This window comes from Chaetodon auriga, chromosome 17 (assembly GCF_051107435.1).
Source record: "Chaetodon auriga isolate fChaAug3 chromosome 17, fChaAug3.hap1, whole genome shotgun sequence".
Lineage (NCBI taxonomy): Eukaryota > Metazoa > Chordata > Actinopteri > Chaetodontiformes > Chaetodontidae > Chaetodon > Chaetodon auriga.
In genome coordinates this window covers 14,174,799-14,197,186 of record NC_135090.1, presented here as the reverse complement: position 1 = coordinate 14,197,186, position 22,388 = coordinate 14,174,799, and the positions used below count along the sequence as shown (strand labels likewise).

Here is a 22,388-nt window from a genome sequence, read left to right as displayed (position 1 = left end):
GTGTCTTTCACAGTGACATCCACTTTGTTAAACAACACCGTCAGACAGAGAAATGTGATGCTCATTGTGCTGCGCATAGAACACCTGAGTAATCTGATTCTTACAGGACTGATTACAGGTCAGCCAACAGGCCAAAAGCTGCATTCCTCATGTTGCAGAGCTGCTGCACCTTTCCCAAGATAATGGTTCAACTGACTGGCCTGTTATTTATTTATTTATTTATTTATTTATCTATCTATTTATCTATTTATTTATTTATTTTTTCATTTACTTCTCTTTTTGAGCCATGTTAACAAGAGACAGAGACGAGAAAATGCCCCATGAGACTGTCTGCTTGGTTAATGGTGAACAGGTTTGAACGTGTCTGAAACATAAAGACACCTACAGCGATGTGATGATCCCCCCGAGACTAATGATCAGTATACAACAATCTTGTTTGGACAGGCATTATTGAAAACCCGCTGGATATTATCTTAAACTAAATTACAATCATGAACCAAAGACATATCAAAAAATACAAAACTATACGGCAGGGACATGATGCATGGCGGGTGTATGAAAGAAGTTCTCCTCGGCGGCCACAGGGTGGCAGTATCTCCTCTGCCAGATAAACGCTGGCTTGGACCGACAATGTGTCAAGTCCACGGTTGCTACTAGGAAGAAGTGTTCCGGTTGAGTAATATGTCTCACAAATAAGAGCGCACAGCAGATTTACCAATACTGTTTAGTTTCTGACAGCATGCCTTCAAAAGTTTTCATTTCCAGTGGTGCAGAGTAACTATTTACTCAAGTGCCACACTGGTGCAATTTTGAGGAACTTCGCCGATACATTTTCATTTTATGATACTCTATATTGGTAAATCTTTCTGGAGAAATATTGTGATTTTAACTGCACTGCATTTAATTTCCATCTTCTCTTGCTATTTACTGCGAAGATATTGTAATTCAAAACATGGAGTCTCTTTATGAAATATCATTGTTATTGATTAAACAACCAGACAGTACAGTACATTAAACTGATGCTTCCATGTTAATGCAGCAGCAGCAGCAGCAACAATAGTAACCCACTATACAAACACTCTGAAAGGGGGCTGCATGCTTTTACTGTTACTTTATTTTATCATTAATACATTTTACTTTATTTAAGAGTTATTTTAACTTGTAATTAAGTATTTCACGGTGTTATTACAATTTTATGTAAGGAAAGAATATGAGTACTTTATGGTATCGTTTATGTTATTGAAACCCGATGGATATATTTTATTATGGAAAAACTATTTTTTATGACCGGAAGTATGAATGTTTTTGTAGCTATTTTGTTCTGGGGCTTGACATCAAGAGTCAGACTCACTCGGGGAATGTACGTCGGCTGTCCTGCGAAGTTTTCTGCAACATTTTTTTTTTTTTTTTTTTTTTTTTAAAAACTACGGCTGACTGAGAAATGGAGACAGCGGTGTACACCTCTGTTGTGAAGTAAAAGCAGACCAGGGGAAATTTAACAGTGAGTACTATGATAATTATCTTAACAGACAGAACTAGCTAACCTTTGGTTAATATAACAGATCAGAACTTCCTCCTCTTCGAGGCTGACGAGAGGCTAGCAGTTTTTAGCTTTGTTAGCTTGTAAATTCCTCTCGCTAAACTGCAGGTCGGCAGAAAGCCTCTGCTGGCACCAGACAAAGTTTTAAGACCGTTAAGGCTACTAACTCAGATAAGCCATATTGTCGGTTTAACTGTCTAGCGAGTGATCGAACACGGTGGCTCATCTAGCCAGCAACTCTTGGGCGATTAAAGTTAGTCACTAGCTTCCTGCTAGCTAAATCTGATTTCGTTAGCTAGCAGGCTAACGCTGCTTAGCCAAGTGGAAAGTGTAAACAGAATATGGTCTTTCTCGTGCCGAGCGTCCGATTACACATATGGAGACGTTTTAGGTTTTTGTGAGTTACTGTAATGTTGCCACTTCTTGTAAAACGACTCATTTCTATTAAAGCTACGTACCACTAACTTAGTCTGTGGCTTTTGGAATCAAAATAACGTTTATCCTCAATATCTCCGTTTCGGTACTTTGCGGTCACTGTTCAGGGCTTTAAAAGATTTGCTCGCACATTTGTTTGAGCTGAAAAAGCAGAACTCGCTTATCATTGATCGCTGGAGCAGGTCCAGACCACTAAATCCTTAATTACTCTTCATTCATGTTGAGTTAATATCTGATAAGCCATTTGGACTGAATGGTGTAATGTTAGTGGAGAGGCTGCCTTCTTTCATTTTCATTTCTGACTACAGCAAAGTGAAGCTTCAAGGCATCAGGATCAAAATTCATTCTTATTTTAAAGGTTTAACATGTTACACACACTGATATCTGAAATTAGCTCTGCCTCTGTCAGCTAAAATATTTAAATGCTGCTTGCTAATCAGTCCACCAATAAAAATCATCTAATAGTATAACATATGAAAAATAGCACTGACAGCCCATTTTGGCACGTATGAATACTTAACTTTTATACTTTTTATTGCTGATAATATGCACCTAAGAGTATTTTTAAATTGTGGTATTGCTCCTTTTACTACAATAAAATGTCTGAATACTTCCTCCATCAGTGCTGACTTCTCGCTAAACGCAGTCAAGGTTCAGTGAATGGAAATGCTCACCGACAATGTTTCTCTGTCGTCTCTTTATGGCACAGTCAACAGTGTTTTACTGGGTAGGTAACAGGTCAGTGGTGGGGCCAATTCCTTCCTTGTTTGCCATTTGACTTTTATAGCATGCATGCCAAATTAATTCAAGCCATCCTCAAAGGAGCTTTCTATCAGTGAGTCGTAGTGCTTTGTTTTCCCCTAATGGTCCATTACTGTTTTAACTTCAGTCTCACTCTCGAACTGGCTGAATGTAAACTGAAAGAAACTGTTTATGCTGGCAAAGTTTGGGAACATTTTGAGCCATGTGTTTGTTGAATTGACAATAAATCAAACTCGTGTCTTGTCATGACTCAGTGACCCGTCAGCAGCATTTCTCGCCACCGATCCAAGTCATGTGTTTAGAGTTTGAGTGCCAGACGGTACATTTTCAAACAACGTATTGTTCGTATATGAAAATATTGACATGTTGGGTTATTTTTAAGCATTTTCCATTGTTTTACATTATTTTAGCCAAGGGTTATGTCTTAAAGACTATATTTTCATTTTACACCATGCAGTTGTTTTCTGTGAGTAAGCCTGTGATGATAGAAGTAACTCTTGTTCTCTTGTCACTTATTGACACCCAGGGTGGACAAAAACTCTCCACTCTGAACTAGGTTAAGACGAACTGACCTAAATTTTCCTGGCTGTTGTGCAGAGGACAACATTAAGATCACACTGTATGTTGACAAATATTTTACATTAACCTATCAACAGTATTTTAGATGTGCTATGTGACAGTCCTGCTTATTCTCTGAAGAACAAAAAAAGTCACCCTCCTGTTGGCCCTTTCACACGGGCAGTCCATCCCTGAAATGTTGAGGAACATTTCTTGCATTGGGTCATGTTTGAATAGGAGCAGGGATGAATATTCAAGGAGATCTGTACCACCTGTACCCACCTGGAGACTCAGTAACATTTCAGGGAAAGTACCAGTATGGCTGTGTTGTGAATGAAAGCAGTAACATTAAAGGGAGAAGTTCATAAAGGTTTACGTCCATCCGACAAAAGACGCCTTCACGTGGAGCGAGCAAGCCAATCACAAGACTGAGTATTAAATACATTACAAGAGCATCGGACAAAAACATCTTTTTGCCCACCATGTTCCAAAAAATAATAAGATGTCTTTCACAGCTGCCGTTTTTCTTCTTCTGTTGACTTATATGGCAGTTGGCATCTGTAAGTGTTGTATTACAGCCACCCGCTGAACTGTCATTTGCCTAATTCTATTCATGCCTGAAAGGTTATCCCAGTATTTCAATGGGAAGTATGTGTGAAAGAGGCTTATCGTCGTGTAAATGTGTCACTGACTGACTGACAGCCAGTGACAGAGACACGCAAATAACAATAATGTCCCCTGTCTGCCAGCGTGGACGCTTATCTCGACTTTTCTTTTGGCTTAATGAATGATCCAGCAAAAAATACCAGACACAGATAGTGAAGACGTTAACGTAGTTTTTTCAGTTTCTGTTGGGTTTGTGTGTTTTGTTATGTGGGACCAAAAAGATGAAGTATTGTCACAGCCTGTGGTCATGTTGATATTCCTGTTTGTCTAACGGTAATTCCAAAGAATTTACGACCACGTAGATGCAGATATAGCTGTTGGTGTGTCTTTCCTCCTCCATTGTAGCACAGAATAGAACAGAGCTTTCTCCCGCATCACACCACCCATCTGCTTCCTCCCCCCCTGCTGTTTGGGGTTTAAAAGACTTAAACAGAGAAGACAGACAGTGAGGAGACCGTCATGTTATGTAGTGATCGGAAGATGCATGATGGAGAGTGTTGATGGAGTGGATTTTCCCACTGTCCCTATAAGTGAAACTGAATTTCATCCAGCATTTGGTTTCAGCCACAGATGGTGGTGAGTAACAACAAAAAAAAAGAACCTATAACAGTTGTTATTCTGGGTAATTCCCTCCACCATAATAAAGCACCACTTACAGCTCAGGTGTTATTCCCCTTTTAGTTCCTGCAGAAGTTCCCATTGGTAGACAGACATTATTCAGCAGGTCCTCTTTGCTAAGTTAGCTGTTAGCCTACAAGGCTAAGACGGGAGCTGATGATCTCTGTGTTAATGGAGAGGTAGAGGCACAGGTCCACAAACCAAATGCCTGCATGGGAGACCACTGAGGAGCCCCTCAGGACAGCTTTACCTCTTCTGTCAAGTCATTGAGTGTCAGTGTCTTTTTTTTTTTTTTTTGGTCTCATGTATGTGCATGAGGACACGTGCATGCGTTTGACACAATACACATTCATGCCAGCGGTGACGCACTGTTCCCCTGATGTTACAGGTGGTGGTAATGCACCAGCGAGGGAGTGAACATGGCTGTTAACAATCCTGGTTTCAAGTTTTGAAGAAAAATCAGCTCTGCTAATGTTTTATGAGGAAGGAAATGCGTTGATCTTGTTTGTTAGACCTCAAGGACACACACAATGTGTTTTGGTTAGTAGCATCATATGTAAGCACAACTTTTGTTCGTTTACAAGAAAACGCCTGTTGGCAGCTTTTTTTAAAGGCTCTCTTTAGAAAAGAGGATGTGCTCCTGGTGATAAGGGCCCAGAGCTGCACATGTGGCTCCCATTGCAGCTCAAGCCCACTCTTGTGGGCTATGTGACAATTTTTGTGTTGTGGTCACAGTAGCATTTACGTCATGCCCAGAGACCCAGAAATACTGGTGGGAAAACTCTTTGCTAAGAATTCGAGCTGTCATTGAAATGAATGGACAGCGACATTTGGACTCATACAGTTCATCCGCAATGTGCCTCTTCTCTTTTATGGTCGTTGTCAGAACCCCACTGGGTGACGTAGATGCCCCTCTATATAGTAGGCAAATGGTATCTCCTTTTCTGCAGCGAGGGCAAACACAAGCCATCTTTATTTGCTGTCTCCATGGGGCTGACTTGAGAACTGGCAAAATAATACAGCCTCATGTTTGAATTGCTTTTGGACATGATAAACTATTTTTTTTATACTGTAGGGAATTTGGCCGCCATTTGGCCACTTTTAATGACACTCAGATGAAGCCATTGTCTCATTATAGTGTACCAGATACAGTGGAAAAGTACCTTTTCCTGTTGGCTGTAAATCAGACTGTTTAGTAAATAGTGCTGAAAGCAGCCTCAGAGACATTCTCTCCCATGCCTCCTGTCCCCACTGTCTGCGGAACGTCACACATTATTATAATACTTTGGCTGGCAGATAATAGGCTAAACAGAGATTCATTAAGATACAGAATTATTTTGATGTGTAGCTGACAGAAAGTTGGCCTACACCTGATGAATGCTCGGCAGTCTAACAATAACCTTTTCTTCCAGCGTGAATTCGCTTCAGAGGAACGTCTTGTGCCGTAGACAGCAGGGAGAGTTTCAGAAAACTGACATATTTCCTCTCAATAGGTAAACAAGTAGCTTTTCTATGGAGTTTGTCACCCAGTCTCTGGGCTGTTCCTCCGTCTCGAGCCGTAATAACCGAATGCATTGTCATGATCAGGAAGTCTGTCCTCCGGCTGGAATGTGACCGGAAATTAGTGTACTTGGTGAATGCTTGAAGCCACTTGTTTGCAGTGTTGGAAGCTGATCATTGTATGTGGAGTTTCTTTGAAGGTAGGCATTGGCAACCAAACTCGCAAAAGCCCAGGAAGCTTCCATCCTCCATACCTAAATTTGCACTTCATTTGCGCTGAGAAGCACAGCATGGACAACAAAATTTAAGGGATCCTTATCAAACATGGTTTTCCATGTTTTCTGTTTATGTAAATAGCCAAAACCAGATATGTGCATGCATCTCTGCATTCATGCCTTCACACACACGACCTCACATGGCCTGAACACTTAACCAGCTGTCCTTTAGCTCCAACCAATCTTTCCACAAAGTCTTGTGTACGTCTGTGAATCCATTGGAAAGGAATGCCCCTTTTTGCGATAGCCCACTTCCAGTGCCACGCCTCCTGTTAGTCAGTCGGTGTGAACACAGACACACCTTGACACGCACACACCTGACCTCCATGCTAAACTTCAGCGTCAGAGGAGGAAAAGTGTGGCTGCCAAAGGGTGGGGAAATTTTTTTGGACCAACCAACAGCTAGAGCTATAGAGCTGCAGTTTGCAACCAAAAATCCAGTTTTAGTATGGCTGTAATCCATTTTGAGCAACTTGTTGTTGCTCCATGTTTTTACATGGCACACAGTGACCTGGAAAGTTTCATCCTGGTCAGCTTAACTTGTGTTTTCTTTGGAAATCGAAGAAGCACCACTGAGCAGCTTTAATGTTAATATTCAGGAAAGGATGTTTCTTTGGGAGAGGGCAATGTTCTGTTTATAGCTTATTAATAGTCCAAAACATTACAAAACATATTTAAGAAACCTGGTTTGATGTGCCAGTGTGCAGTCACAGACCTGTAATATAAAATGCTCCATTGCAATTTGGTTATGCACCTAATTGTCTCCTTTCAAAATTACAGGCAATGGAAACCTGGATTTATTTTGTTTATTGCAGTGCAGGAGCCAACATGTTATTGCTTCGCGGTCTGAAGGGCCATACTTGTTAAAACCATTACCACTGCTGCCCCGGGGTGACATTTTCTTACGATTTGTTTTCCGTCCATCTTGACACATAAATTATAGTTCAGTTCTCATAAAGTCTCATCAGTCTCGCGTTGACCTGTCCCTCCAGTCGAAGGCCACAGATTTAAATCACATTACGATGGTGATCGCGATTTAGCACCAGCTGATGCTAAATTTTCTTTTAAGACTTGACGGAAGATTGAAACCATTTATTCCGCCGCAGTAGGCTTCCTGTCCCGGGGTTGTCTCAGGAACTGGGACACCATCCCAGTGTGTGAGCTGCGGTTGCATGTGATTGCCCCTGGGCCACAGAACTTGAGTACATGCATGTGCGTGCACATTCACAAAGACACACACACTGACCGCAGTCACATGGAAAGTCCCACTCTCTCTCAGTACAGTGCAAAGGCAGGCTTTTCCAGTTTAATTACGCCTTGGGAGTGTAATTTCACATTGACTTGTGGGTTGCTTGAAACTGCTCCTCTGTCTTGTTAAAATTTCCTCTTGCTCACGTGACTTGGCTGGTTCACCCAATACATCATCAGGCTTTGTTATGATGTGGAATTATAGTGTTAGTACATCACTTTAGCCAGTACCAGATGTGCCTCACAGTGGAAGTTAACTTCATGGTCACTCACATTATCATTAGAAAAGCATTTTCTGCTTTTCTTGCTCCATGACACAGTTCAGTGTTCAATCTAGAAAGTCGCCACTAGAAAGTTTTCAGCAGCTGTTGTTCAAAGATCATTTTACTTGATTGAATTGAGCCTTTATATTTGCAAGTATACAGATGTTACCTGATAAAATGAAGCTTTTACACATATTTTCTCTGTAGGTACTGTTCCATGTCTTTAAATTCAGTGCAGTCCATCTTTGTGTCAGTGGCATAATCACCTTAACAGTACCTCGAGTAAGTAGCACCAGTAAAACTGTCCGATGTGTAGCCTCACATCGTCTCCTTACCCATCGGTGTTGTGTGTCGGTTAAATTTCAGATGTCATTTGCAGGCTTTGGGTTTTAATTGCGACTCTTAAACTTTCAGCACCGCCAATTAAAAGACGTTATTCTTTACAGCTTGGCTGCAGTGCTAATGGCTTGATGAGAAGCAATTATGGTTTAGACTTTTTAAAGTCTTATTTATCTTTAGTTCACAGTTCAGCCTATAGGTTAACTTTACATTAAATTTACTTGTATGTTATAATCAGCTAAATATGGTTGTTTGTAAAATGTAGTCCACACCCATGTTTGTTGGAGTTGTTTTGTTTATTTCTCAGCAAAGTCTATTCAGAGTAACACTCAAATTTCAAGCGTACTGCATCTTCACTGGGCCCTGCTAATTTTTCCATGCCTGTGCAGTCTGTTACTTCTACCTTCCTGCAATCTAAGAAGACGTCTTATCAGCATGTCCCACCTGCCATTCAAACTGCGGTTGTGTTTTTCTGTGTCACGCTGCTGTCTGACAATCTTGAGCGGCTCAACTACTTGGAGTGTTGTTTCCGAGCCATAACAGCCCTGTTATCACCTCGATATCAGAGCAATAACAGCATGACCTTAAAAGAGCTGAAAGGAATGCATGTTTACACTGCCCATATTTAATAGTGCTCGTATTGTATTACGATCAAGGTGTGTGGATTAGACCTAATGTTAACACTAAATGGAGAAATTATGTGGGTCATGCTGTGTTGCTTGCTTGTTAGAATTTTTTTTAGCAATTTTATCTGAATTTTCACAGCTGGTCCTCTCAGAGTCTTGCCGGTTTACATGTAAATTGCTGCTTAAGACAGTGAGCCTCGTACGTCTTCCATTGTGAGATCTTCACCAAAGGGTGTTGCCAATATTTAGACCTAATATTTCAAATGGTGTGATGGTTACTGAGACGGACTGCAGTTTGCTCCCGTCATCAAACAGCCTCTTGAATGCACATTGAGTGGTCACTTGTGATGAGATTCTGCTTTCCACTTCACATTTTTCAGTCAGAAACTTGCTCCTGCTAAACAGGAAAGACACCAATTTGTGCCTGTCCATATTCAGTTGGAGAAAACTTAGTGTTTTTTGTAGTCCGAGTTGTTTAGGTAGAAAAATCTACTGCGTTTAAGAGCTTGAGTTTGATTTACCATTTGCGCTGAACAGCACAGGTTGCAGGTGGGCACACATCCCAGACCACCTTCAAAATGTGACCTGAGCTTTAGGTGCATGCAGACCTACTTTTAGAGTTGGTGACTTGTGATCAGACCACCCAAGAGGAATGTCTGTGCTGGTTGTTACTGCAGAATTAATTAAACTTATATGGTTGATATGGAGGAGGAAGGAGAGTCAGCATCTACACATGTGCAGTCGGCACCAGACTGAATCTGGCCTCTGGCTGTGCAGCTAAAATGCAGTCTTTTAAAACTCTTCTCTAGCACTAAAGTAGCTGTAGTAAAACTTAACTGCTGCCTACAGGTCATCACGAGGGGAGAAAAACCGCAGCCAGTCAGACCAAGGTTTCTGGGTTATGAGAGTGAGTGTTTGCACTTTGCAGGATTGTTGTCCCAGTTGAGATTTGCACTGGGCTCGTTAATTAGTCACCTTTTGGCTCCCACTGGAATTTTCCTGAAATTAGTCCCTAATGACAAACACACAAGCACACAAACACAACAGCATACAGAAGCAGAATCATTCTTTGTCCTGTGTTATGCTGTAGGACTTTGAAAGATGAATCTGCGGTCATAGGACACGTCAGGACCAGCGAAGGCAAAGTCTCACTCTATTGCACAAATGTGGAAAGTTGCTCAAATTAGGCCTGACCCTTAAAAGTCCAATCAATGCCCTTTTTTTTTTTAGCTGTGTCATTGCACATGGAGCAATGCAAGAGCAACGGCATCCCGGACTATAAACTTTATAAACCGAGTCTTGTCTCAAAATGACCTTACTGTAAGTGTGGCGCTGGACAGCGTGACCCCTGTCTGTTGGCTGCTCCGGCGCTCTCAGCTCTGGTACTGACTGTCAGTGAAGTCGGCTTTATACTACCACACTGTGTTTCTCATGTTTGTAGGTCTGAAGTGCAGACAAGTTGTCTCTGAAAATCCTGATGCGGGGACGACCTTCATTTAAAGATGGAATCTCTTAATCAAGGCACAGAATGTCTTCGTTGCAATAGAGATCAACATTATGAAATGAACTAATAAATCAAGACTGTATATTGCATCTCGTGGTCAAAAAGTATATTAAAAGGAGATGCAAGGATTTTTTTAATAACGTTTTGTAAGCCTCAGCTGCAGCGCCTCTTGCTGATGTCAGTTGTTTGTCTGCAGTGTTGCATTTTGTTGGTTTCCACATGAGAGAGTTGGACACATTTGAGGACATAAATAAAACATGCCGTTTCTTCACTTAAGTTGAGAACACACCACCACATCATTTTAAAGCCATTTAACAATCTGATTTGGCAATTGGTTGTTGTGGATTTTGAACTGGTCTGCAAACAAAAAGCAGGACAGGTCACCTTGAAAAATCTACAGACTTTCTCTTGTAGCCTGCAATAGTTTAGCATTCAAATCTCTAATTTGTTAGCTGACCAGTTAAAGCTAGCATATATCCAGCAATTTTGATGTTGTTTACACCTGGAAACTGGGTGATATTTGTGCTGAAAGGGAAACAGCACAGAAACACGTGCCAACGTCGATGTAGAGCCCTGTGAAATCCATTATGAATTTAATTGTTCTGAATTCTTTGTTTTACGATTAAAGCAATTTTTTTTCATCATAAAGTCTAATCATGTGGCAGTATTCAAAATGTAGTGAATATCAATGAATTCAACACAACATTGCACTGTTTAACAGATCTTCTGCAGGACAGCCTCCATTTGCAGCTCGAACACAGTGAGTCAGCGGGTCTCATGGAGGCGACTCACATTTGGGCAACACTCCTCCTTCTTTAAAATGCTTGACCAGAAATGGACGTAGCTTCTTCATTTTTTCCAACAGAATATCTGACAGTGCATACAGCCACAAAGTCTTCAACAAACTTGTGTCTTGATTCTGCAGATGTGGCCATTTTTATCATCACATTCCTTGATTCTGTTTTCTCCATCGTGTTAATCATAGGGCCCTGTGATGTTCGGGGTTATGTCCCTTACTGAAATGCAAATAATGAGACGCTAGTACTCATTTTATTCTTCTCCTTCCATTAGTTGGTCTCTTTAGGGATCCATTTAAGGCAGGATGTTTATCCAAAACATGGAAATTCATTAGCAGAGATGGGTTCAGTCATCTCTATGGAAGCTCACACAGCACCTCGCCCACAAACTGTGTATTTCAGCACAAAATTTACCATTATGTCTTTTTTGTTGATGTGTGTCAGTGGAACAGAATCATGAAAATTCATTGCAACTACTTGTTTGTTTCTGTGTAACATTGGCTTTTCTTAAACTCTGCTCTCACAGACCATGAGTTACACTTTAGTTGTTCACACGGTGTAAAATAAGAGCATGTGGAAGCTGTTGAAGGTGTGGCTGCTGTGGAGGCACACTGACACAGCTGTGGCCTCATCTGAGACTTACGATGGGAAAAACACAGGATTTTGTCTTGTTTTGCCTACACATGATGAATGCATGCTCCAGGGAAAGCCTGCAGTCATTTTATGTGAGTAGTTTCGCGTACGCAAACGCACATACACAGAAGACACGGCTGAAAAAATGCCTGAAGCCTGCCAGAAAGCTCCTGCCTATGAGAGGGATGGCCTTTCCTTAGCACAGAGACCCATGAGAAGCCTCAACAGGGCTGTCTTGTCTTAGATTTCAACTCCTAAAGTTTATTGGTTGTTACTCATCATGAGGAGCACACCACCACACTGTGCTTCCTGTATTTGCTGCAGAACATTAAAAGTTAATGCATTCAGCTTTGGTTCTGTACCTGATTTTCTTTTTTTTTCTGCCTCTGTCAGGTGGTGTCCTACATCTGAACATCTACGTCTCATCACTGTGATTTAAATCAGGGACAGACCACACCACAGACTTCCAGACCGCTTCCAGCCGCTATGTCCTAGCTAACAGGGACCAAGCCCCCTCCCCTGACCACCCTGTCCCTTGAGTCCCTCTCCCTCTCCCCTTCCTTCATCTACTCTGGTCGTAGCTCCAGCGGCGTCCCTCCTGGCGTGATGAGCGGCCTCCACCAGCAGCATCATGGCAGCACAGGCTCAGAGCGAGACCTTCACTCGGCTGCCTCCTCCGTTAGCCTCCCCTCAGTTAGAAAGACCCCCAAGAAACGCCGTCTGTCCCTCCACTCACTGTTTGGTCGACGGCGGCGGCCCGACCGCGACCCCAAGCGCAAGTCCAGGCCTCTGCAGGCTGGCGGTGGAGTGGACGGCATTGTCAGCACCGAAAGCGTCCAGCAGGAGACTTTCCATGAGAAAACATCTGCCCAGGCCGCACTGGGCGTAGCATCGACTTCATCAGCGTCGGGTTCTTCATCGGAGCTGCTGGAATGCCCTCTGTGCCTGCTGCGCCATGCACGCGAGCGCTTCCCAGACATCATGACCTGCCACCACCGCTCCTGTGCAGACTGCCTGCGTCAGTATCTGCGCATCGAGATCTCAGAGTCTCGAGTCAACATCTGCTGCCCCGAGTGCTCGGAGCGCTTCAACCCGCACGACATCCGTTTGATCCTGGGGGACCGGGCCCTCATGGAGAAGTACGAGGAGTTCATGCTGAGGAGGTGGCTGGTGGCTGAACCTGACTGCCGCTGGTGCCCTGCCCCTGACTGCGGGTAAGTATGTGAGCTGAGGGATTATATAGACTACACAGTGAAAAACATATTTGGACAACATGCTCTTTACATAAAATATGATTTATTTGAAGTCTTGAAGGGAGAGAGGGTGACATGATGGTTTAGAAAGGGGTTTAATCTTTTAGGCAAGCGGCATAAAGATTATGAAGTCGGGTGCAAATCAAGGATAGGAACGAACCTACAGTTTCAAGTATATGAGGTTATTTCCACTTAAACTACAACTTTTATTTAATATTTTTTAATACACTATTTCAGCTACCTGAGATGTGCCTGATGATTCATACTTCTGATATAACAAAAACACGAGTCCCAAAATAACATAGTAAGCAGCCACATGAAGGAAACTTCAAGGCTGTGATCTGGCCTTTTGAAGTTCACCCCGGCTTCTGCATTGATCCCTGAGTTAAAAATAACTTGGAGAAGTAAGAGACCTATTTATTCTGTTAGCCTAATGAGTCAGCCAAAACAGACGTGAGTAGAGACACGAGATGATGATGCCCGTTGTTATGAGACTGTACCTGTCACTTCTTTACCTCCTGTAGAGGGACTTAATGTGCATCACTAAATATAGCAGCGTATTTAACAGTAAGAAGGCGCTCAGAGTAATATGAATGAGCTTTCATAGAGGTTTTTGAAGAGCATAAGTTCAGCAAACCTCCGTCCGTTCCTCCAGCCGCCGTTCAACAAAAGATGTTATTGAAACTTCGCAGAGGGAGAAACAGTTTTTCTGTTTTACCTCTTTCACGAGGAGGTGACAGTGTAGGTGAGGGTCAGGTCAGGGTCTTGTATGTTTGGAGCTGGTAGGGATTCAACACTTTGCTCACAGGGGCCTGAACGGAGGCTAACAGCATGCTCTCAGGCTCACTGGGTCACCCTGCTTCACTCTTTGTTCAGTGCATGTTGAGGCCGTGGCTACCACCAGGTGTGCATGGTCAAAAGTACTCTGATGCAGAAGCTAGCAGGAGTCTTTTAAAGAAAACTCTTAGTGCATCGTGGCTCATAGAGTCATGAAGCAGCTACTAACCCACACTCCCTGCATTCAGTTATCATCGGTAGCTTAGTTTTGAGCGATTGTTGAGTTCAGTAATGGCTTCTCTTGCTCTCTCTCTGAGCTTTGTTGCATCAACACTGCTGACCCTGTCTGGTAGAATAATGGCTCTTTCATGAGTTTTTTTTTTTCCCCAGCCCTCTTCATCTAATCAGTTAAACACTGACTCACTGGCACACTCTCCACAGGTTATTGCTGTCACTTTTTGTCGTTGAATAATGATGCTCGCTGGGGCGTGTCGGTCAGCTCAGTTGGGTTTATTAAAGTTAAGAATCCTGTGCACATATATGTGCTTAAAGACACAAATTATCTTTATGCAGGGTAGAGTCTTGACTTTACAGTGGTGTCGTGTTCAGTGCACATGCTGTGTTTTTGTATCAGTGTAAAAAAACATGAGTCAAAACTGAACAGCAGTTAATAGATCACGATTACGCAACGAAATGTATAGTAATACCACCAAAAGGCCCATTTGGAAGGTCTCCCATCCACTTTACGACTTTTACTCCGCTTGCCATCAGTTTGCCTCACTGAGGTGTGAGTGGAGACCGTCTGGAAACTGTCTAGACTTTCATGCTCTGTAGGTATATTGTGCCCACACACACTAGTACTACCGCAAAGTGGGTTAGTTTGAGGGAAACATTTAAAAAAAGCATCGTAAAATGATGTCTTGACGTTGGTTACCAGTACATGTGTTTTGTTTCCTTCATCTGACACAAACACACTGAAAACCACTGTCAGATGTTTAATTCTACAGTACATGTGATCCACTCTTACTCCCTGTGAGGGTGAAACCAGTCCCAGCTTTTTTTTTCTCGATCAGTAATTTGGTTTGTATAACATCAGCAAACTGTGGAAAAAATCATGATCAGTGCCAAAATAATGTCTACAGATGTCATCTCAGTGTTCCAGTTGATCAGCTGAGGTTCATGCAGACTCTTATTTGAACTATTTGCACTGGCCCTTTATGCTTGTGCACGTAGTCCAGTTTAGACATCAGCCTGAGAATCTACTGTGTGATGCTGAACGACTGGAACAATCAGGGTTGAACTGAGGTTCTCATGTGTGTATTTGCTTTATTAATATGCCAGGTGCTCTGCTACCCTTTCTACGCTATCTAAGGTCTTCCTGTAACAAACTAATTAATAATCAATACCAGAGAGCGACACAAGAAGGTTTGTGAGTCACCAAGTTCGTAGAAACAGTTGCTACAATTATCACAATAATCACAGATAATAAAGCTACTTATTTGAGACAGTAGTTATGTTTGGATATTAATTACTTCTGCAGCAACAGACTTTTATAATGCCAGTTTGTCCAGTTGTATTAGATTTGAGTGTTTGTAACATAACAGTTGTTGGACTTTGCCTCAGTCATGCCTCGTACCTTTCAGTAATGGCTCTGAGATTGACCACTGTAATGACTGATGAGGAACACTATGGTGATGTGCAGTCATGCAGAACTGACTGAGCCGGCGCTGATTTATTGTAACAGAGCTCATTAGTGAAACCATCATGGAAAATCAGCTGATTTCCTCTGTTGTATGCTGTGCTAAACTACCATGTCCAGCCTCCCCTACCAGAGACCTCTAACCACAATTTGGCCATTTTTTCTCTCTCTCTCAGTTACGCAGTCATTGCATTTGGCTGTGCCAGCTGCCCAAAGATCACCTGTGGGCGTGAGGGCTGTGGGACGGAGTTCTGCTACCACTGCAAACAGCTGTGGCATCCCAACCAAACATGTGACACAGCACGGCAGCAAAGGGCCCAAACCTTCCGGCTGAGGAGTTTCAGGTCCTCCTCCCTCAGCTACAGCCAAGAGAGTGGAGCCGCAGGTACAATGCAAATAAATACCTCACACACATCTGTACCTTCACCTTATCTGAGCCTCATTCTCACGCACAGATGAATTCACAGTATACAACAGACACTATTAATATTCACCAAAAATACTTCTCTTGGTTTCCCTCAATCAACCTCCACCAGGTGATGACATCAAGCCGTGCCCTCGCTGTGCTGCCTACATCATCAAGATGAATGATGGAAGCTGTAATCACATGACCTGCGCTGTCTGTGGCTGCGAGTTCTGCTGGCTCTGCATGAAGGAGATCTCTGACCTGCATTATTTAAGGTGAGGCCAACATACAGAAGAAAAAAATGCTTTACTGCACATGGTAGTTTCTACATTTGTGGGTTTTTTGTGGCATTTTGCCTTTATTTGAGAACCAGGAAACATGTGGAGAGAGGGGTTTAACATGCAAGACAGGTCCTCAGCCAGAGTTGAACCATAACCCCAAAGATTGTGTTGAATTTCAGTTTTGAGTTTTGAGTGTGAAGTTAAAATAACCATACAGTTACAAAAATCAATGAAGTTAAACATTAAAACAGTAAAACATTAAATAATATATATTGTCTTTGTGATGTTCTTTATGTGTTCAATTTTCACATTCTGTTTCCTTTTGTGCTTCAAGCAGAAGCTGTTCTTTATTCATTCTTTTTCACCTGTTCTTACCACCTGTTTGAGTAGATCTGATGATACACACACAGTATTCACACACTCTCTGTTTGCCCTGCCAACCACATTTCCTTTCTCCCTTCCTCTCAGTCCGTCAGGCTGCACCTTCTGGGGGAAGAAGCCCTGGAGCAGAAAGAAGAAGATCCTCTGGCAGCTGGGCACATTGGTGGGCGCCCCCGTCGGCATCGCCCTCATAGCCGGCATTGCTATCCCTGCAATGATCATTGGCATCCCAGTCTATGTGGGCAGAAAGGTGAGCCCTAACGCCAGACAGCTGAGGAATGATATAAAGCAATAGAGGTCAAAGCCAAAAGTTTATTCAGATAGAGGGAGGCAGCTAGAAGACAGCCAGCAGGGGTATAGTTGTAGTTCCAGGGTATTAATTTTTTAAGGTAATTAACAGTGATCTTCCTCCCCAGATCCATAATCGCTATGAGGGCAAGGACATCTCTAAACACAAGAGGAACTTGGTAATAGCTGGAGGTGTGACGCTGTCTGTGATCGTGTCGCCTGTGGTGGCAGCAGTCACTGTTGGTAAGAAGGAAGGGTGGTTTTTTTTTCTCTTTCTCTCTTTCTCTCCTTTGCCACCCGTTTCTCAACAACGTTTAAATTATTTCTAAGGGTTTCTTTGGTCGGTCACTAGTGTAAAACTCCATATAAAAGGTTGGAAAATTGGCCCAAAACATTTGTCATTCTTTCTGCTTTGAAGTGTCTGAAAAGGCGGATATGCCAGGGAAATGTGTGTTGCATTTTCTAACTATGTGTTAACATTGTGTTCTGTAGGTATCGGGGTCCCCATCATGCTGGCTTACGTCTACGGAGTTGTCCCGATCTCACTGTGCCGGAGCGGCGGCTGTGGAGTGTCTGCAGGCAATGGCAAAGGGGTTCGGATCGAGTTTGATGACGAAAATGACAACATAGGCAGCGGGGCAGCAGCCACAGGTGAGCATCTGTAACTGACTGAAGGAAGCTGAACAACACAAGAGCGTAATCACACAAGTATGCAGAATGTACATACACACATTTCCTCTCCTGTCATACAGTGACTGTAGACCAGCGTATTATCGGCACAATCAGCACAACACCTGAGTATTTATGAAATACTGGCAGCAATTTCCAGCAACCACAACACAATGTGGTAACTGTGTGTACTGACACGTCTGTGCTCGTGTAACTCTTGTTTGGCTTGCAGAAGTACACAGACACTTGTCATTGCCTTTGTGTGTACATATAGATTATTCATATCCAGCGAAGTGCCAAAACAGTTGATGGGAGATGAGTGTTTGAGCTGTGTGATGGTGTGAAATGACTGGCGCACTGTCAGTGGTTTTTCCCTGTCAGCGTGCGTTTGTCACTGTCGAACTGACGGCTGTGTGAGGTCGAGCTTGTCGTGCTTCCCCAGGAGGCGTTTAGGGACACGGATTGTATTTCTCACAGCCTCTGTCAACACTGCCGGTGATAATTATGAATCCAGAAGACAGCAGGGGCTTTGACCTTTGCAGGAGCATAAGGTGTGAGACTTGATGACATCTATTCACACCTAAGAATTTATCAATCTGCTGTTCCAGGGTGAATTTAAAGCCCATGAATGTCAGTAAAGTCATTGTTATAACCACAAGATTAACCTCTAGGCCCTCCGTTTCTCCTCTGTTTGGTGTCATTTGGGGTCCCATGTCGCAGTTACTCTTCATGGTTTGTATGCAGGCTCTTTTTTGTTAGTCAGCACCTTCTGTAAATTAAAAAAATTACGCTTCCTTTATCCGCTTTTCTCCTTAGACACGACTTCAGTGGCTGAGACTCGGCTCAACAATCCCAGCCTCGGAGACGGAGCGAGCGTCGGTGGCCTGACGGGCCTCAGCCTCAGCGTCAGCGGGAGCCACATGGAGCGCTGCGGCATGAGCTCCACACAACGGGACAACATGAGCGACAACGCCAGCACCACAGCCCTCGCTGGGACCAGCATCACCGGCAGCCTCTCCGGCAGCTGCTACAACAGGTAATAAGACTGGACCTGGATCATTTCTACAATGCTGTAAACGTTTGAGAGATGAGAAAATGTTACTTGACCAGCAGAGTGCCCATTTCATGCAGGTGTGTTTATGAATTCATATAGAACATGATAGTGCATGTTGGTTATTTTGAGATATTAATATTCAGTGAGTGTTAATGAATACTTGTGGATCTTCTATACTTGATAAACCAAACATGTGGTGTCTGGTCACTTGTTTTATATTTTGTGTCAATTGTTATTTCCAGGATGGAGGTGCAGGCTGATGTGCAGAAGGAGCGCTGCAGTCTGAGCGGGGAGTCAGCCACCGTCAGTCTTGGGACAATCAGTGATAACGCCAGCACAAAAGCCATGGCAGGATCTATCCTCAATGCTTATATGCCTCTGGAAAGGTCAGCAGTCAGAGCAGGCTCATCCTACATGTTGCAGCAGCACACGTCTGACCTATTTTTAAAAGAAAAAAACAACTGTCCTAGTTTTTCGAGTACCATTTTTTTCCAGACGCCCTGTGGTCAGTTGTTTGAAGGAAGGTCATTGTGTGTTTTTCTAAGTATTCACAGCAGTGTATGCTGTGTGCTTTAGTAGGAAATGATGCTGGAAGTGCAGAGTAACAAATCTGGGGGGTAATTAAGGGTTGATTTGGTTACTTGAGATATTTATGGAATTGTTTGTTCTGTTGTCAAAACTGGAATAGTTGATTCTTAAAAAGCATGCAAGTGAATATGCACGATAGCTGAAACTCAAATGATTTGTCCTTTTACCATAAGTTCATTTTGAGTGGTTGTATTTTGCAGAGACAATAGTCTGGAAGTCCAGGCAGAGGTGGAGTCCAAACAGGACAAGGTGAGGCACTGCAGCGCCAGCAGCAGCCTGGATGAAGCCAGCTGTAGCAGTAGCACCAACGGCCTTAAAGGTGCGAGCGGCGGCACATGCTCATGCACCCCCTCCTGCTGCTGTGCGCAACAAGACAACCAATGCTGCCCCTCGTCGCCGTGGTCAAAGGAACCCTCCACTTCAGGTGGCAAGAAGAGTAAAGGAAAGCTTTGGAAAAGAGCCAGCAGCAGCAGCAGCAGCAAGGGAGACGCTAAAGTTAACGAGACCCGGGGAGATGTGGACGCTCAGCTGTTGGAGCAGCGCAGCACCAACTCCTCTGAGTTCGATTCACCGTCGCTGAGTGGCAGCCTGCCCTCAGTGGCCGACTCGCACTGTAGCCACTTCTCATCAGAGCTCAGCTGCTCGGATCCTGAAACCTCACGACCAGCTCATCCAGCCTGCTCCGCCCCGATGGACCACCATCCCGCCACGGCCTTCAATGACGTCACCATCGCACCCATGCCCGAGGTGGAGCACGACCGCCTGGAGCACTATCCACCTCAGAGTAGCCACCCAGCCTTCACCCGCCGCCTGCTGTCGTCATCTCCGCCTGCTTCACCAAAAGAGGGAAGCAGTGGGACGTTTCTGTACATCAGCGAGGAGGGCGGGGGCGACATCGCAGACACCGAGCCAGAGAAAGACGAGAAAATAAAAGAGACCACCAAAAACACTGCCGCGCAGCCTGTAAGCCCAGCAAGGAAGCGCTGTATACAGACAGATATCTGAACGAGCTCTCCTCCTCTTTGGGTGTTGGCGGTGTAACCACTGCTAGCTCGGTTAGCCTTATCGCCTAATTTCAATCTTGAGTGCATCTTGGGTCAAGTCAAGTTTAAGGCTGTAAGTTTAAGTCTAATTATATTTTAACTGCTGTGGAGGCAGGAATATTGTGTGAATGTCAACCTGTACAGTCACAGAGGGAGTAGAGGTCCACGTTGGAAAGAGATTATGTGAATAAAGTAAACAGGAGCACAGTAAAGTCAGAGCAAGGTGAGTTGGTTCTGTTCTTCAGTGACAGAACAGGCAGTCAAGTTTCAGCCAAGTCAATAGGTGGAGTTGAATGTATGTGGATGGTGTAAAGTACGTTATCAGTGTGGTGAGATACTGCAGAAGGCCCATCCAGCTGTTATGATGATCTGCAAAGTCTGACCCCTGAATGGTTTTCTGAAAGACCCCTTTTCCTGATGCTCACCCAAAGCAGAACTGATAAAAGCTGGATAGGAAGAGGTCAAAATGTCCGATATTCTTTTCAATAGTAAGTTGAGCTGCTATGTTAAAGCCTGAACTTGTTCTCCCTCGTGACATCTGCAAATGTCTGGTTTTCTTCGGGGATTTGCATGAATCAGGGATGGATATGTCATCACTGTGGTCCACCACTGTGCCACCAGTTCATTCTGTGACTTCTTAAAATGGCATGAGAGAAACACCACAGCTAAAGTATTGTTGAACCTAAGAGGGACCAGTCCATACAGTAGCAAATTTTATTTTTCCGTAATCATCTATAAGAAAAATTATTATTATTGCTTTTTGTTTATAATGTGACTCCTGTTTTTTTGTGCTTTGTCTTTGCTTATTTTTATTTTCCATTTTGGGAAAGTTGGTGTTAATGTTGAAGCCCTGTGTTGGGTCCAAACTTTTTAGTATAATCGGGTGAGACGACTCAGACTGCAGCCTTTCTTCCCTTTTAAAATATTGGGGAGTTAAGACAGTTGCCATCTTGCATTAATTCAAGAATGAGAGTTTTTCCATGCAAAGGTTAAGGAGAAAAGCCCAATTTTTAGTATGAAACTGTAGCATTTCTTACGATTTGGCTTGTTCTAGTAATCAGTCACTAAAAACTGGGAAGCCAACCAAACAATGCATCTGCAATAATAAGCTCTGATATACTTAAAGGTGCAATGAGAAACTCCTCTTGTGTATTTGAGCACACGTATCTGTCAGTGATTTAATATTCAGTCATGAATTTATGATGGTATAGGGGTAAAGTTTTGATTCTCCCTCGGTAATATCCAAATCAAAATATTAAGTCTGATTCAGAGATTTGGGTGTATTTTAATGACAATGTCCTTTAAGTTGTTCTCTTAAAACTTTGCAAATGATTCATGCAAATAATTTTTGTATCTGTTGGACCCACAGTGCCTTTTGGGGGGTGGAAATCCTTTGTATAGTGTTTTTATTTTTATTTCCTTTTCCTCATTCTGTATGTCTTCAAATGATAAGCATAAAAGTCATGAGGGAATGAATTACATTTGTCTCACAAAATGCTTGAAATCTGATGCTAAATACTCCCCCGAGTGCTAATGCTAGCTGTCACATTAGCTTGTGGAGCCCCACCAAAGACTGCTGTCAGTCCGCTGCAGTTTAAACACTTGACAGAACCGCGAATGGAGTTAATGATCCCCGAATGATTTCCTTTTAGAAATCTGCTTTAATACAGTTCAGTCCACAAGGTCGAAAAAGTGGCGTCTGCAGATTCGAGTAATATCTTGAAAATGTTTCCCTAAAGTAGCCAAAGTCAGTTCCCCCGTGGTGACGGTCAGCTCCTGTTGGCAATAAAACCCCGTTTATCCAAAGCAATCAGCAATTTGAGCACGGACCGGCCGGGCTCGGTGTAAAGAAGCTGTGGCGTTGACTAAAAGCATGTCCGTGCGCCTAAAAAGCCTCCAGCTGCAGGACATTTCCACCTTCTGTTACAAAACACTTCATTTCCTGTGAGTTTTATATTATTATTTGAAGACTAGTGCCAGGTGTGTTTTCTAACTTGGTCAAAAGAAGCGTATGCTAATCGAAAAGGTATATATTCCCTAATTATTTGCTTTATAATGTGCATGTAAATGCATATCCTTAAACAATAAAACTCTCAATAAAGCTTGTTGTTTGTATATTTTGACATGAGAATGGTGGTTTGTTGTATTGTAGTGACTTTATGCTGTCTTAAGAGGAGTGGGTTAA

The 22,388-nt window shown here is 43.1% G+C and overlaps 1 protein-coding gene across 1 annotated transcript; it reads left to right on the top strand.

The window, feature by feature from the left end:
• The first annotated feature begins 1,364 nt into the window (after positions 1-1,364).
• On the top strand, positions 1,365-22,305 carry LOC143335579 (E3 ubiquitin-protein ligase RNF19A-like). The gene is made up of 10 exons (XM_076755117.1): positions 1,365-1,501; positions 12,158-12,978; positions 15,670-15,878; positions 16,030-16,174; positions 16,649-16,811; positions 16,978-17,092; positions 17,342-17,500; positions 18,335-18,554; positions 18,815-18,958; positions 19,361-22,305. The coding sequence occupies exons 2-10, from the start codon at positions 12,371-12,373 to the stop codon at positions 20,163-20,165; spliced, it is 2,568 nt and encodes an 855-aa protein (XP_076611232.1). The 5' UTR covers positions 1,365-1,501; positions 12,158-12,370; the 3' UTR covers positions 20,166-22,305.
• The last annotated feature ends 83 nt before the right edge of the window (positions 22,306-22,388 follow it).